Source organism: Typopeltis vanoorti, chromosome 4 (assembly GCF_054136105.1).
Source record: "Typopeltis vanoorti isolate ZY-2024b chromosome 4, IOZ_Tvanoo_1.0, whole genome shotgun sequence".
Lineage (NCBI taxonomy): Eukaryota > Metazoa > Arthropoda > Arachnida > Uropygi > Thelyphonidae > Typopeltis > Typopeltis vanoorti.
In genome coordinates, this window is record NC_143552.1 from 138,537,527 (window position 1) to 138,550,121 (window position 12,595).

A 12,595-nucleotide genomic window follows, 5' to 3' on the forward strand; every position below is an offset into this window, starting at 1 on the left:
ATCCTTGTAAAGTGGTGGTGTGCATTGTTGATGTCCAGATGTTGGTGATATGATATAGATCTGCCTTTTTATTGGATAATCTTTTGGTGTTATATTCATTTGACTTTTTGGAGGTATAATTATATAATTTTTTGTTGAATTTTTATTATTATTATTATTTTTTTGTTGTTGTTTTTGCTGATAGCTGGTGAGTAGTTTAAGGAAAGAAAGAAAATTTTTTGGATATGTTACCTTATAGAGAGATCACACTATCTTCTTGCCATAACATGGCTTTGACAATATCCCCACATTCCACTACTTATACTGATCTCCAACATGATTTCACAGAGTATTGTAGTAGGATTATATGCCATCTGAATTGGTCAGCCTCCTATTGCATTACCATCAAGTTTGGTCTCATGTACAATTTTTAAAATCACTTTAATATTGTATCCTCAAATGGAGGAGGTTTTGTCTCTTATATGGCATTAGTCACTTCAAGTCTTCAGTAAGCAAGGTGGTGGTTCATCTGGTAAGAACAGGTCACATACATCTAGTAATTTGCCAGCCTGGTTAGCCAAATGGTTAGTATGCCTGCTCTCCAACCAACAGGCTGCAGATTCAGATCCTGTTATCAGCATGGATGTTTGTTGATTGTCTTTAGGCGGTAGATGTATTTCATCTCACAGTGTGAGACCACTACCCTACTTATTAGAGGCCTGAAGTGACTTAAAAACTTCCATTTGGTCTCTAAAGCAGGGTTTTCAGAAAAATCGATAAAAAAACCTATAGTAATATAGGTTTACAGAAAAATCTTCATGGGTGAGAGCTATATAAAAAGTAGGTCTAATAACCATTTTTTTCCAACCAGGAAGAACACATTGGGAATACTTGATGAATCCATCAGAGTCTGTTTTGGAAACAAGCCACACTGTGAGAAGATGGGTTGACAATTGACAGATATAGACTGTGTATTGCATTTCATCTGCCTATTAGTGTGGCCCAATTATAAATATAAACATCTAATTTTATGGTCAGTATGTACACAGTACCTTACATTAAATATAATCTGTGTAGTTTTAATATTATTAACAATCATAAAAGTAAGTAACATGATCTTGGTTTATGTTAATTTTCATTTTGTGGAAAGCTATGATATTAGGTATGACATTTGTTCACACAGTATGGAACACCACTACATGCTCTGTTTTAAAAGATTTTATGAAAGCCTTGCATGGCCATCTTAACTTGTTGGGCAGTGAGAGTAAACAGCAGCAAAGCAAACCATTCAGTTTTATTTCAGCATGTCTTATTGGCAGCTGACTGTGCATAATAGTGATGATTGAGTAATAATTTTTAGTGTGTGTGTGTGTGTGTGTGTGTGTGTGTGTGTGTGTGTGTGTGTTTAAGCAGACGATATTTCATTTTGTGCTGCTGCTGTATTCTTCTTCTTCAGTTCTAGATAATTACTGTAGCTTGTTCTTTTATTTCTCTTAGTAAGCCTTCATTTTCATGTTGTATCAATTTTTGCAAGTGTACAGTTCTGTTTTAATCTCCTGCTGAAGTTAGTTTGTGATAAAGCCAGTTCTAATGTTCATTTTGTCCTTTAGCTATTCTAATGTATTTTCTGGAATTGAATATCTAATGCTGTGGCTCTTCTAAATGTAAGGCATTAGCACTGCAAAATAAAAGATACTAATATTCTCTTTGTTCAATATTACTTTTCCTCTACACTAGTTTTGTCTGCTTGTTTCTATCGTACCATTCCAGTAATCAGTCGCAGCCTTAATTTATTCACATGTATTTAGACTTATGTGCTGGTTTACTTTCATGTTGCACTTTAATGGAATAATTTACAGCCCTAAAAGAAATAATTATTCCCTATGTCTGGGGCACCTCAGAAAAAAGTAGCCAGAACTTGAAAGAAATATCTCTGCACCGCTTTTATATCTCATTTGAATCTTGACTTCCCTTCTCTACTCTTCTGAGGATCCACTTCCTCTTCCTCTCTATTTCAGGTGTTTACAAGGTTCCTTATTATTGCAAATTATCATATTATGGTCAGACTGGGAAATCTAGAGCCTCTGTAGCTCAGTTGGTATAGACAAAGTCCTTTGGTTGGAAAGACCTGGGTTTGATTTCCATCTATGATGTGCGGAACCTTTATCTGGTCTCTTTTGACTAAAGGTGAGTTAACTGTTCTCATACGAAGGTAGAGGATTTTTTCTCCCAGAAACTCGTGTTTTTCATCCCTCAGAACAAACAAACTGGTCCTGTGAACACAAACGCGGACCTACAGTGAAAAATGCATACTTAGAAGTCCCACAATCTCAGCCAGTCCTAAGGGACTGATGAGGAAAATTAGGGGGGGGGGACCCTATATGACAACTACTACTGGGAAATCTGCAAACATCTGCCTAGAAGAACACAAAAAACCATCTCCCCCCCCACCTCCCCATGGTCAGTCAGGTCTAGCTGACCATACCAGACAGTAGTTTATTCAGTACAGTCCAGTAGAGGGCCTGTGACCAGTGGTATGCCATAGGACTCTGTTCTTGGGCCATTACTGTCTAATTTGTACATTTAAGATACAGGAAATTATCTTAGAGGGAGAGTATTCATTTGTTTGCTGATGTTGCAAAATTGGGTAGAGCAATAGTCAGTAAAGGTCATGTTAAAATTTTGCAGAATGATTTAGAAAGACTGGCAGTGTAGGCAAAGAAGAATGGATGTCATTTTAATATTACAAAGGGTAAGGTTATGCATTTTGGGTTGGAAAGATTACCAGATGTGCCATATAGATGAAATTGTACTAAGGATATTGATGAAGCTTAAGGATTTGGAGTGTTGGTGGATAGGTATTTGAAGTTTAGAGAGCATGCAGCATATTGCCAAAGTGGCTAAAGCAGCTCGTCAGATTACTTCGTTACTGAAGAACACCTTGACAGGCAGAGATAAGCAGATTATTATACATTTTTATAGGACCTTGGTTAAGGCCCCATCTGGACTACTGTGCACGGATCTGGTTATCCAGATTTCTTGAGGATGAATAGAAAGCAGAGAGGATCCAGAGGTGAGTGACCAAGATGGTGACAGGTCTATGGAATGCACCTTATGAGGATAAGTTGATGATTTGTAAGTTACAGAAATTGGTTGATACACAAAAAAAGGAGTGATATGATTGAGACATACAAATTACTGAAGGTTTTCTTACAAGATTAATACAGAGGAAATATTTCAGAACAGGTCGAGTGGTTGGAGAACTAGGGGCCATCCTTGGAAATTGACAAAGAGTGTAGTTAGCAAGGGTGTGAGGACTAGATTTATCTTGCATGAATGTTGAATAGTACTCAGCATAATGTTTAGAGTCTTAGCACTCCATGGAGTTGCCAGTATAATAATAATAATAACATTTAATTTTACTACTAGCAGAAAAAGAGTTTTGAGCTTGGAATAGGCCCAGTTGAATCAGTAATCTATAAATAAGGATTTCTTGTGTTTAGACATGTGTGCATGTTCTATGCATGATGTTGAATATGCTTGTACATAAAAATATAATTAATTGCAAAATGTGTTTATATATTTTATCAGGATTTAGTTATGTTGATGATGTTCCAGTAAAAATTGCCGAAAAGTTCCGACCGCCAAGGAAGATTACTCTGCCATTTGCTTTCAATTTTAACGCTGCTAATGGTTCTTTAGTTGAAGAGGTGAGATAAAATTAGATTTTTATCTTTGAGTTGCATATAAAATTAAAAGGATATTTTGTGCAATTAATTTTAATTGTATAAAATTAAAATTAATATTATGCAAGGTGTGATCAAAAGTACAATAAATGTAGCTACACCTCTCAATCTATCAGAGGGAGAGCTGAGCTGAGAGGAATCACATGATCTCATATTCATTTGTCAGTCACATGATGAGTTTCAAGTTTGCTTAGTTAGTCATAAATACAGTTTTTGTGTAGCTGTGTTTTACATCATTGTTACAAAAATAGAAAGAGGTGATTGTGAACAGTGGGTGCACATAAAATTTTGTTTCAAACTGGGTAAGAGTGCATCAGAAACTCATGAAATGTTAGTATCAGTGCAGATGGTACTGTTATGCACAAATCTGTTTACAAATAACTTGATCAATTATGCAGTGGTTCTGAATAGATTAATGACAAAGAAAGACTGGCATGCCCTTCAACTTCATGCACAGATGAAATGGTTCGATGAAACACCCAACTGCACATCTCATTTGGCTCAGTTCAAGATATTTGACAGTTTTGAACATGAAATGAATTAGTACAAAATTCATTCTGCAAATTTTGAGGGATGATCAAAAGTAGCTTTGTTCAGCGATTTCGTTGGAATTGAAAGATTGTGCGAATTGAGATGTGAACTTTTTCCAAAATGTCATAACAGGAGACATATATGGTTATGATTCTGAGACCAGGATTTAGAGTACCCAATGGGAAACACCCAACTCACCTCAGGCAAAAAAGGCATGCTAACTGATATCCAATGTCAAAGTCCTATTGTTGATTGTCTTTTTTTATCTGGAAGGGATTGTAAAGTGCAGTTTGTACCTAAAGGCACTACAGTCAGCTCCAAATATTAAAGGAGTACTGAGATGTTTGTGCATCAAAAAAGTTGCAGAAGTTTCATATTGCATCATGAGAATGTTCCATGCCGTGCATCTTTTCTTGACATCTTGACAGTTCTTGTGTGACAACAGAAATCACTATGCCCACATCTGCCATATTCATCTGATTTAGCACCCTGTGGCCTCTGGCTCTTCCCAGATTTGAAATCAATGTGAAGGGCATCAATACAAAAAATTCAAGCAGCCACAACAACTTGCCTAAAAGAACTAAAGAAAGATGACTTCCATAACTGTTTCAAAAAAAAAAAAAAAAAAGTGGCTGGAATGTGGAGACAGGTGTATGGTAAGCCAAGGAGACTACTTTGAAGGACATTTAGGTTAATAACTTTCTTGAATTCTAACATTTACCATACTTTTTGATCACACCTGGTAACTCATTTTTTGTGAATTTTTGTATATTTTATTTGAGCAAATGAAATTGCAATAAAGTAATTTGAAAGGAAGATTGTTGTTTGTTTTTTTGTTGTTGATTTACAATTCAATTCAATTCAGGCCTTTATGTTTGTCATTATAGAAATCTCTGGCACTGAATAGTTTCACCAGTCATGAAAAATAAATCTGAGGACAGGTCTTGTTTGTGAGAAAATTTTTATTGGGTCTTTCTTCAGACAATGCTATGTGTGTCCTTAGTTGGAACTGGCAGGAATTTTCTCCTGCAAAATATGCAAACAAGCCTGGTAACAAAGTATATAGGAATGATATATGCATAGTATATAATAATTTGGGGGGGGAAGGATATCAGTTGTGGTTCCTTGGTGGAACTACAGTGCATGGAAAAAATAATTTTTCCATCTTTATCTTTTTTGATTAGTGTCCTTGTCTTTAGAAGGATGTATTGAGATGCCATCTGCATTACTACAGCATACATGATACTGCACTTTTTTATTATTTGTAAATTTTAATATTTTAATTTATTAATTGTCTATTGTAATTAAAAGAATCCCAAACAATAGCCTGAACACAATGGCAGAATAAGATGGGAATAACAGCCCTTTGTTTATAGTGTTTCTTAGAGAAACCCACATATTCTTCCACAGATAAATTGACTGTGGAGTTCTGGGAACATCTGAAGTAGCACTTGCCATAGTGACATCTATGTTAGCCTTGGCATACTTCTGCATGTGCCATGTGAACCTTCCAGTCAGCGACAAGGGTTTATACTGCCACATCTGCAACATTAATATAATGATTTCAAAAATAAAATCAACTCTTTAGCAAGCATTACGAGGGTTGTTTGAAACATTTGGTAAAAAAATAAGTTGAACACATTTTTTTTTTTGGAAAAAATCACCTTTATTTCTCAACATAGTCTCCATTGAGGTCTATGCATTTGGTCCAGCAAGTTTCCAATTTTTTCATCCCATCTGAAAAGTAGGATTTGTCAAATTGTGCAAAATAGTCATTGACATCCTAGTTCGAAGAAAATTTTTTTCCCACAGCCAAATTTTTAAGTTTGGAAACAAGAAGTCATGGGGCCAAATCCAGAGAATACGGTGGATGTGGAACCAATTCAAACCTTAATTCATGGAGTTTTGCTGTTGCGACGGCCAATGTATGGGATGGGGCATTATCTTGATGAAAGAGCACTTTTTTGTGTGCCAATCTTGGCCATTTTTTCTTTTAAATGGTGCAACAATAGACTCCTGTTATCGTCTTACCCTTTTCCAAATAGTCTATTATGATAATTCCTTGGGAATTCCAAAAAACAGTGGCCATCACCTTCCCAGCTGACAAAACGGTCTTGGCTTTTTTCAGTGCTCTTTCACCGGGCATTGTCCACTGTTTTGACTGCTGCTTGGACTCAGGTGTGTAGTGGTCCAAGTTTCGTCTACAGTAGCGAATCGACACAAAAAATCCTGCGAATTGTGATTAAACATTGCCAAACATCACGTTAAAATGTCTTTTCGCATGCATTTATGATCGACGGTCAACAATTGCGGCACTCATTGCGCACAGCATTTTTATGTGCAATTTTTTGTGCAGGATATACACCGTTCAGTTGAGATGTCTGCAATCTCACGCACATTCACTTGATGGTCTTCCATAACGATACCATGGATTTTGTCAATCATTTTCTTCATAGTGATCTCAGTTGGGCATCCGGAGCACGCTTCATCTTCGATGGACTTACGACCATGTTTAAATCCATTTATCCCAAAATAAATAGTCTTTTATGCTGGTGCAGAGTCCCCATGAACTGCATCTAACTTGGCTTTGATCTGCGCAGCCATCCACTTCTTCAAATAAAAGTATTTTATCACTGCATGAAACTCATTTTCTTCATTTTTATGGAAAATACGAACACGATCATTTTAAATATTTGCAAAACGAAAACAACACGTCGCATGCGCCTAAAATTTTACCAGGGGTCGAGAAGAAAATTTATCGCAGGGAAAATTCATCGAGAAGAAAAACCATTGCAGAAAAAATTCGCTGAAAGCGTTAATCGCTAGAAAATTGAAGTCAGTTTGGTTTAACATGTGTTATGTAAAGGTGTGTGATATTTGATAATAAATTGTATCTGAGAGATACTGTGAACTCCGATGCCAGTATAGTATTGGTTTATAATAAATTTATTTTAATCCTTTATCCAAGTGCTAGCAAACAAAGTTTGCCCCTGAAAATATCTTCAGGACTGGGGTAAGGTAGTACAACACTGGGCAACTCGTAGCAATGGTGGACCAAGCTAACATCACTCCTATCTCAGTATCTCCCATAATGCAAAACACATCTCTTTGTGCATATGTATAATGTTATGCATTAAGGGAAGGGCCACTACCCAGACTAGTTTCAACCTTTATTGAGGTCTCTTTGGTGGGAGCAGGCCCAGAAGTGGAGATACCAGGCAGAAGCAATGGCGAGGTCATCTTTACCTTGGAGTTGCCAAAAGGTGTGCCACCTTTTCATTAAATTACTCTGGATTTAGAGAAAGATGTTGAAAGTTTATTTTTCACTTGGTTAGACTATAGATATGTTTTGCATTATGGGAGATACTGAGATAGGAGTGATGTTAGCTTGGTCCACCTTTGCTATGAGTTGCCCGGTATTGTACTACCTTACCCCAGTCCTGAAGATATTTTCAGGTGCAAACTTTGTTTGCTCACACTTGGATAAAGGATTAAACTAAATTTATTATAGTCTAATCAAGTGAAAAATAAACTTTCAATTTCAAGTATTGGCTTAGTTTTTTTTATTTGTTTCTTTTTTTCAATAATTTTTAGATTGTATATGAAAATAAATAAACCATCATGTATTATATTTGTAGTTTTTTTTTTAAAGTTTTATCGCATTTCAGCACATACTAGTAATGAATGTATCTCTCAGATACATGCGACCTAAGCTGCAATTTTTTCAATCGCAACTTTCACAGGGTTAAAGAAGGTACCAATGTACTTATTCATAGTTGGAATATCGTACTTACTCGAATATAACTCGCTCTCCCGTATAACTTGCACCACTCCTGATTTTATTTTACGAAAAAAGAAATTAAAAAGTTTTGCATATACCTCACACATGAAAAAAAAAAAGCTTAAACATGTGCACGTTGGGGTGATAGTAACTGCTCCCGCTGTAATCAACATGCCCTCCCCAATAGCCACTATATTGCAAAGACAAGAAAAACAATTACTTTTATTATGTCGGTGAATAAGGTATGAGCAGTCTGTGTAATATATTTCTCTACAAATAGTGTAATTAGAGACAACTTGCATAAATATGACACTAATGAATGAATGAATCACATGTCCTCTCATACAAAAAGTATGCTGTATAGACTCAAGCAAAACCATATGGCAAACACAGTATCTAACTAAAAACTATTGTTATTAATTGGATGTCTGTGAGTTTGCAAAGCAGCAATGAAATTCAACCAAATGTGTTAAAACTAAGAAATATATATATATAGTGAATGTTATGGCAGTTTCACATATGGAATTTAAAGAGCGTTAGCATTTCAACTCAACTGGAGGCTTGCTTTTATCTTTCGATCGTGCGATCTTTTGTTAATACCGCACCAATCATATGCACTTCTTAATAACCATTGAGTCTGCTGTCTGTTTCGCGTTAGGCTTAATTACCGTAAAGGGAGAAAACTCACAAAACAGAAAAATGTTCCAGGTTCAGTGCATAAAAAAAGTTCCAGGGCTGGGACCCGGAGATCCCCGGCTGAATTTAACCACTGGTTCCCAGAGTATAAAAGCTGCTGTTTCACTACTGTGTTGGAGCTGCTACTGTGAATAAATTCCTGCTTAGATATTTGAAACTGAAGTTCTGCACTGAAAATTTCAAATTAAACAGTTTACATCAGGCGTTCTCAGAAGTCCGATCCCCAACATTTTTTTCTTTTGGTAAGTGTTTAAAAGTTCAAAGTTTAAGAACCAATTTATAAATTAATTACAATTATTGCACGATACCTCTGGAATTTATTTTAAGCGAGAAGATGACGCGTAAATTGAGTGATAATGGTCATTTATTTATAAAAGACAAAGAAGATGAAGAAAAGATTTTTTGGAAATGTGATCAGTTAAAAAAAGTGCATTGCCATTGTACGTATTCATACAGCTGGCAACAACATTATCAAACTAATTAAAACATAATCATGCTGGTAACATGGCACAGGTTGAAGCAGCGAAGCTACTCAATGTGATTAAAGATTGAACCCATACAGCTAGCAATGGGATTCATCAAATTATCATGGAAGCATGCACAAAAATATCTCCTGCCATCACTGGCCAAATACCGAGCAATGCCTCTAAAGAAGTCTATTCAAAGAACCCGAAATCAAGCAGGACAGGTACCACAAAATCCAAACTTGTTAAGTAATTTAATTATTCCGCCTATATATATATATAAAATCACCTACGGAAATGAAGAGTTCCTTTTGCATGACAGGAACGATGGCTGCAACAGATTGCTGATATTTTCTACTAAACGAAATCTACAGTTATTGTTGCAATCGACAACATGGTATGCAGATGGCGCTTTTAAAACTACTCCACCTCTTTTTGAACAGCTGTACACAATTCATAGCATTGTGTGCTATGAATGCATATAAACTATATGCATTCAAACTATAACGTGATTCCTGCTGTTTATGCATTGATGCCTCGAAGGAATGAAGATACATACCATAGAGTTATAAACACATTTAAAAATTTGGAACCAAATTTGTTGCCAAATTTAATCATGATAGATTTTGAAGTGGCTTCAATAAATCCGTTCCGTGAAGCATTTCCAAATAGTCAGCAAAAAGGTTGCTTTTTTCACTTTTCTCAGTGTATATTTCGCAACATTCAAGCAAATGGTCTTCAACAATGATACGAAACTGATTCTGAATTTGCAATAAAAATGTGCATGATATCGGCAATTGCTTATGTGCCATCTACAAATGTTGTACATACTTTTTAAGTGTTATGTGAAAATAATGACTATCCTGCTGAAGCTCAGTCTGTTCTGCACTACTTAGAAGATACCTGGATTGGCAAACCTGATCGTCGATTACTTCGTCATCCACCTTGCTTTCTCCATGCCTCGTGGAATTGTTACCATGTTGCTCTGGAAGGGTTACCAAAGACAAACAACTAATGCGAAGGGTGACATCATGCGTTCAGTGAACTAATTGGTGCTTCTCATCTGACAATATGGAAGTTTCTAAAAGCTTTGAAGGATGAGCAACATTTCAATGAGGGAAAAATAGAGCAATATATAGCTGGCTATATAACAGCACCCTACACACTTTAAAAAGTCAAAACAAAATAGACAAAACCACAATGAGACACTCAACCCCCCCCCCCCCCACACACACACACTACACACATCCCCTATATGTTCGGGAACATCAAAACCCACAAAGACGGTTATCCGATACGGCACATAGTCTCCTACAAGAACACCACCACAGCTCCTTTATCAAAATTTGTTGTCAAACTCATCAAACCATTACTTACAATGTCTAACTGTATAATTAAAAATACGGACGACCTATTCCAGAAAATAAATAACATTACTTCATCCCAAGATGACATCCTCACCTCACTAGATGCAACTTCATTATACACTAACATGGACGTCCCCAGAACATTAGACATCATACACACACTACTCACAGAGGACCACACCCTACACACAAGCACAAAATTAATACCAAATGACATCATTAACTTGATCAAACTCACAATATATGTACCAACTTCTTTATGTTCAACAACCGGATATATATTCAAATTTTGGTCTCCCAATGGGCCGAAACATCAGTGGACAACTAGCAGAATTATTCCTGGCACACATAGAATCACTCCTACTCTGCCCCTTCCCCCCGGCATCACCTTTTATGGCAGATATGTAGACGATATTCTATGCATCGGTTAACCCTCACACATCACCGCATTACAAACATCCCTCAACGATTATAGCAACAGACTAAAATTCACCATGGAAACAGAACAGAACAAATCCATCAATTTCTTAAACCTGACATTAATCAGAGCCAACAAAAAAATAGCTACGAAGATATTCCACAAATCCACACATATCGGGAACTACCTCCATTTCAATTCATACCACCCATATTCTGTTAAAAAAATCAGTCATTCTATCACAATTCTATTACAATTTATCAGTGCTTACAAATTCTCAACCAACAGCAATTATCTTAACACGGAATTAAAGTATTTAACACAGGTTTTTAAAAATCACAACTATCCCACACATCTAATAAATTACACAAACAGTATGGCAAAAGCCTGTCATAACAGTACAACCAAAACAGACTTCCTTACACATATGGTCATCAAATTGCCATACATCCAAAACACATACAAATACATTTTCAAACCCACGGACTATAAGCTGGTGTTCACCACGAACCAAAAATTAGCAACTCTCCTAAAACCCACTAAATCTCTCGCACACAAAGAAATATTCAAACACCACAATGTAGTCTACAAATTTCCTTGTTATAAAGACTCTGCCATCACCTACACTGGCTCTACCATTAGGTCTTTATGGATTAGACTACAAGAGCACTTCTGGGATTGCAACATCCCCATTCTGGAACATCTAAACACAAAAAAACATCGCAATATCAAAAAGAAAAATAAAATACAAAGTACAGGGAAGACAGAAATTGCAGCTCATGCCCTTGAACTGAAACACATCCTGCAAATCGACAAGGCCATAATCATAGACAAACAAGACAACGAAACAATGCTTAGAATGTTTGAAACAGACTGCCATAAAATGCGATGAAAACTCAATCAACGTCCACCAACCCTACCTAATTTCCGAATGTTGGACAATCCACAACTTACAAATCAGGCTACACCTCCGGCCATTTAGCGACAACAAATGCCCTTTTTTTGGCAGATTCAACTTAGTCATGATATAGCCCTACACATTCCAAAAACGTTCTGATGATGGTCAGTCCACCGAAACAGTTTCCACCCCATTAACGTTCTCCCCTGCCCCAGTTTCCCATAAGTAAACCCTCCTCCCCAAAAAAATACCCTTAAACACAATAATAATATATATATATATATATATATATATATATATATTTATTTATTTATTTATTTATTTATTTATATATTATTAAAATAAACCCGGGTTTCCAATTTATTCTTCCCGCATCAAACACCCCCCCCCCCCTCCCATGCTCCCTTCCCCCTTGTTATAAACAACCTTCAGCAGAAACATGGAATTTGAAGACATCCTAGTAGCAAAACAAGGTATGTACTAAATTTTTCCTCCTCTTTTATTCTGCTATAATTGCCTTCAATTCTCAGCCATAATGCCCTAAAATATATAATTTTTTTTAGTAAAAATAGCCAATGTATTTAAAATAAGGGACACTCCTAAACAAAAACAGGCTAAAATAACCGTAATAATAATTAATATTCCATCTACAGAGCTGTACTAAGAAATAATATGAATAACTTTATACGTAAATTTAAAAAAAAAAATTTTTTTT

At 36.0% G+C, this 12,595-nt stretch overlaps 1 protein-coding gene across 1 annotated transcript in view; it reads left to right on the plus strand.

Moving 5' to 3' along the window:
- LOC150107708 (ubiquitin-associated protein 1) overlaps positions 1 to 12,595 on the plus strand; it is an 84,496-nt gene that overhangs the window by 24,059 nt on the left and 47,842 nt on the right. The window contains exon 3 of the mRNA XM_090391483.1: positions 3,571 to 3,689. Coding sequence (XP_090247609.1) covers positions 3,571 to 3,689 — 119 coding nt within the window. The remainder of the gene's footprint in view (positions 1 to 3,570; positions 3,690 to 12,595) is intronic.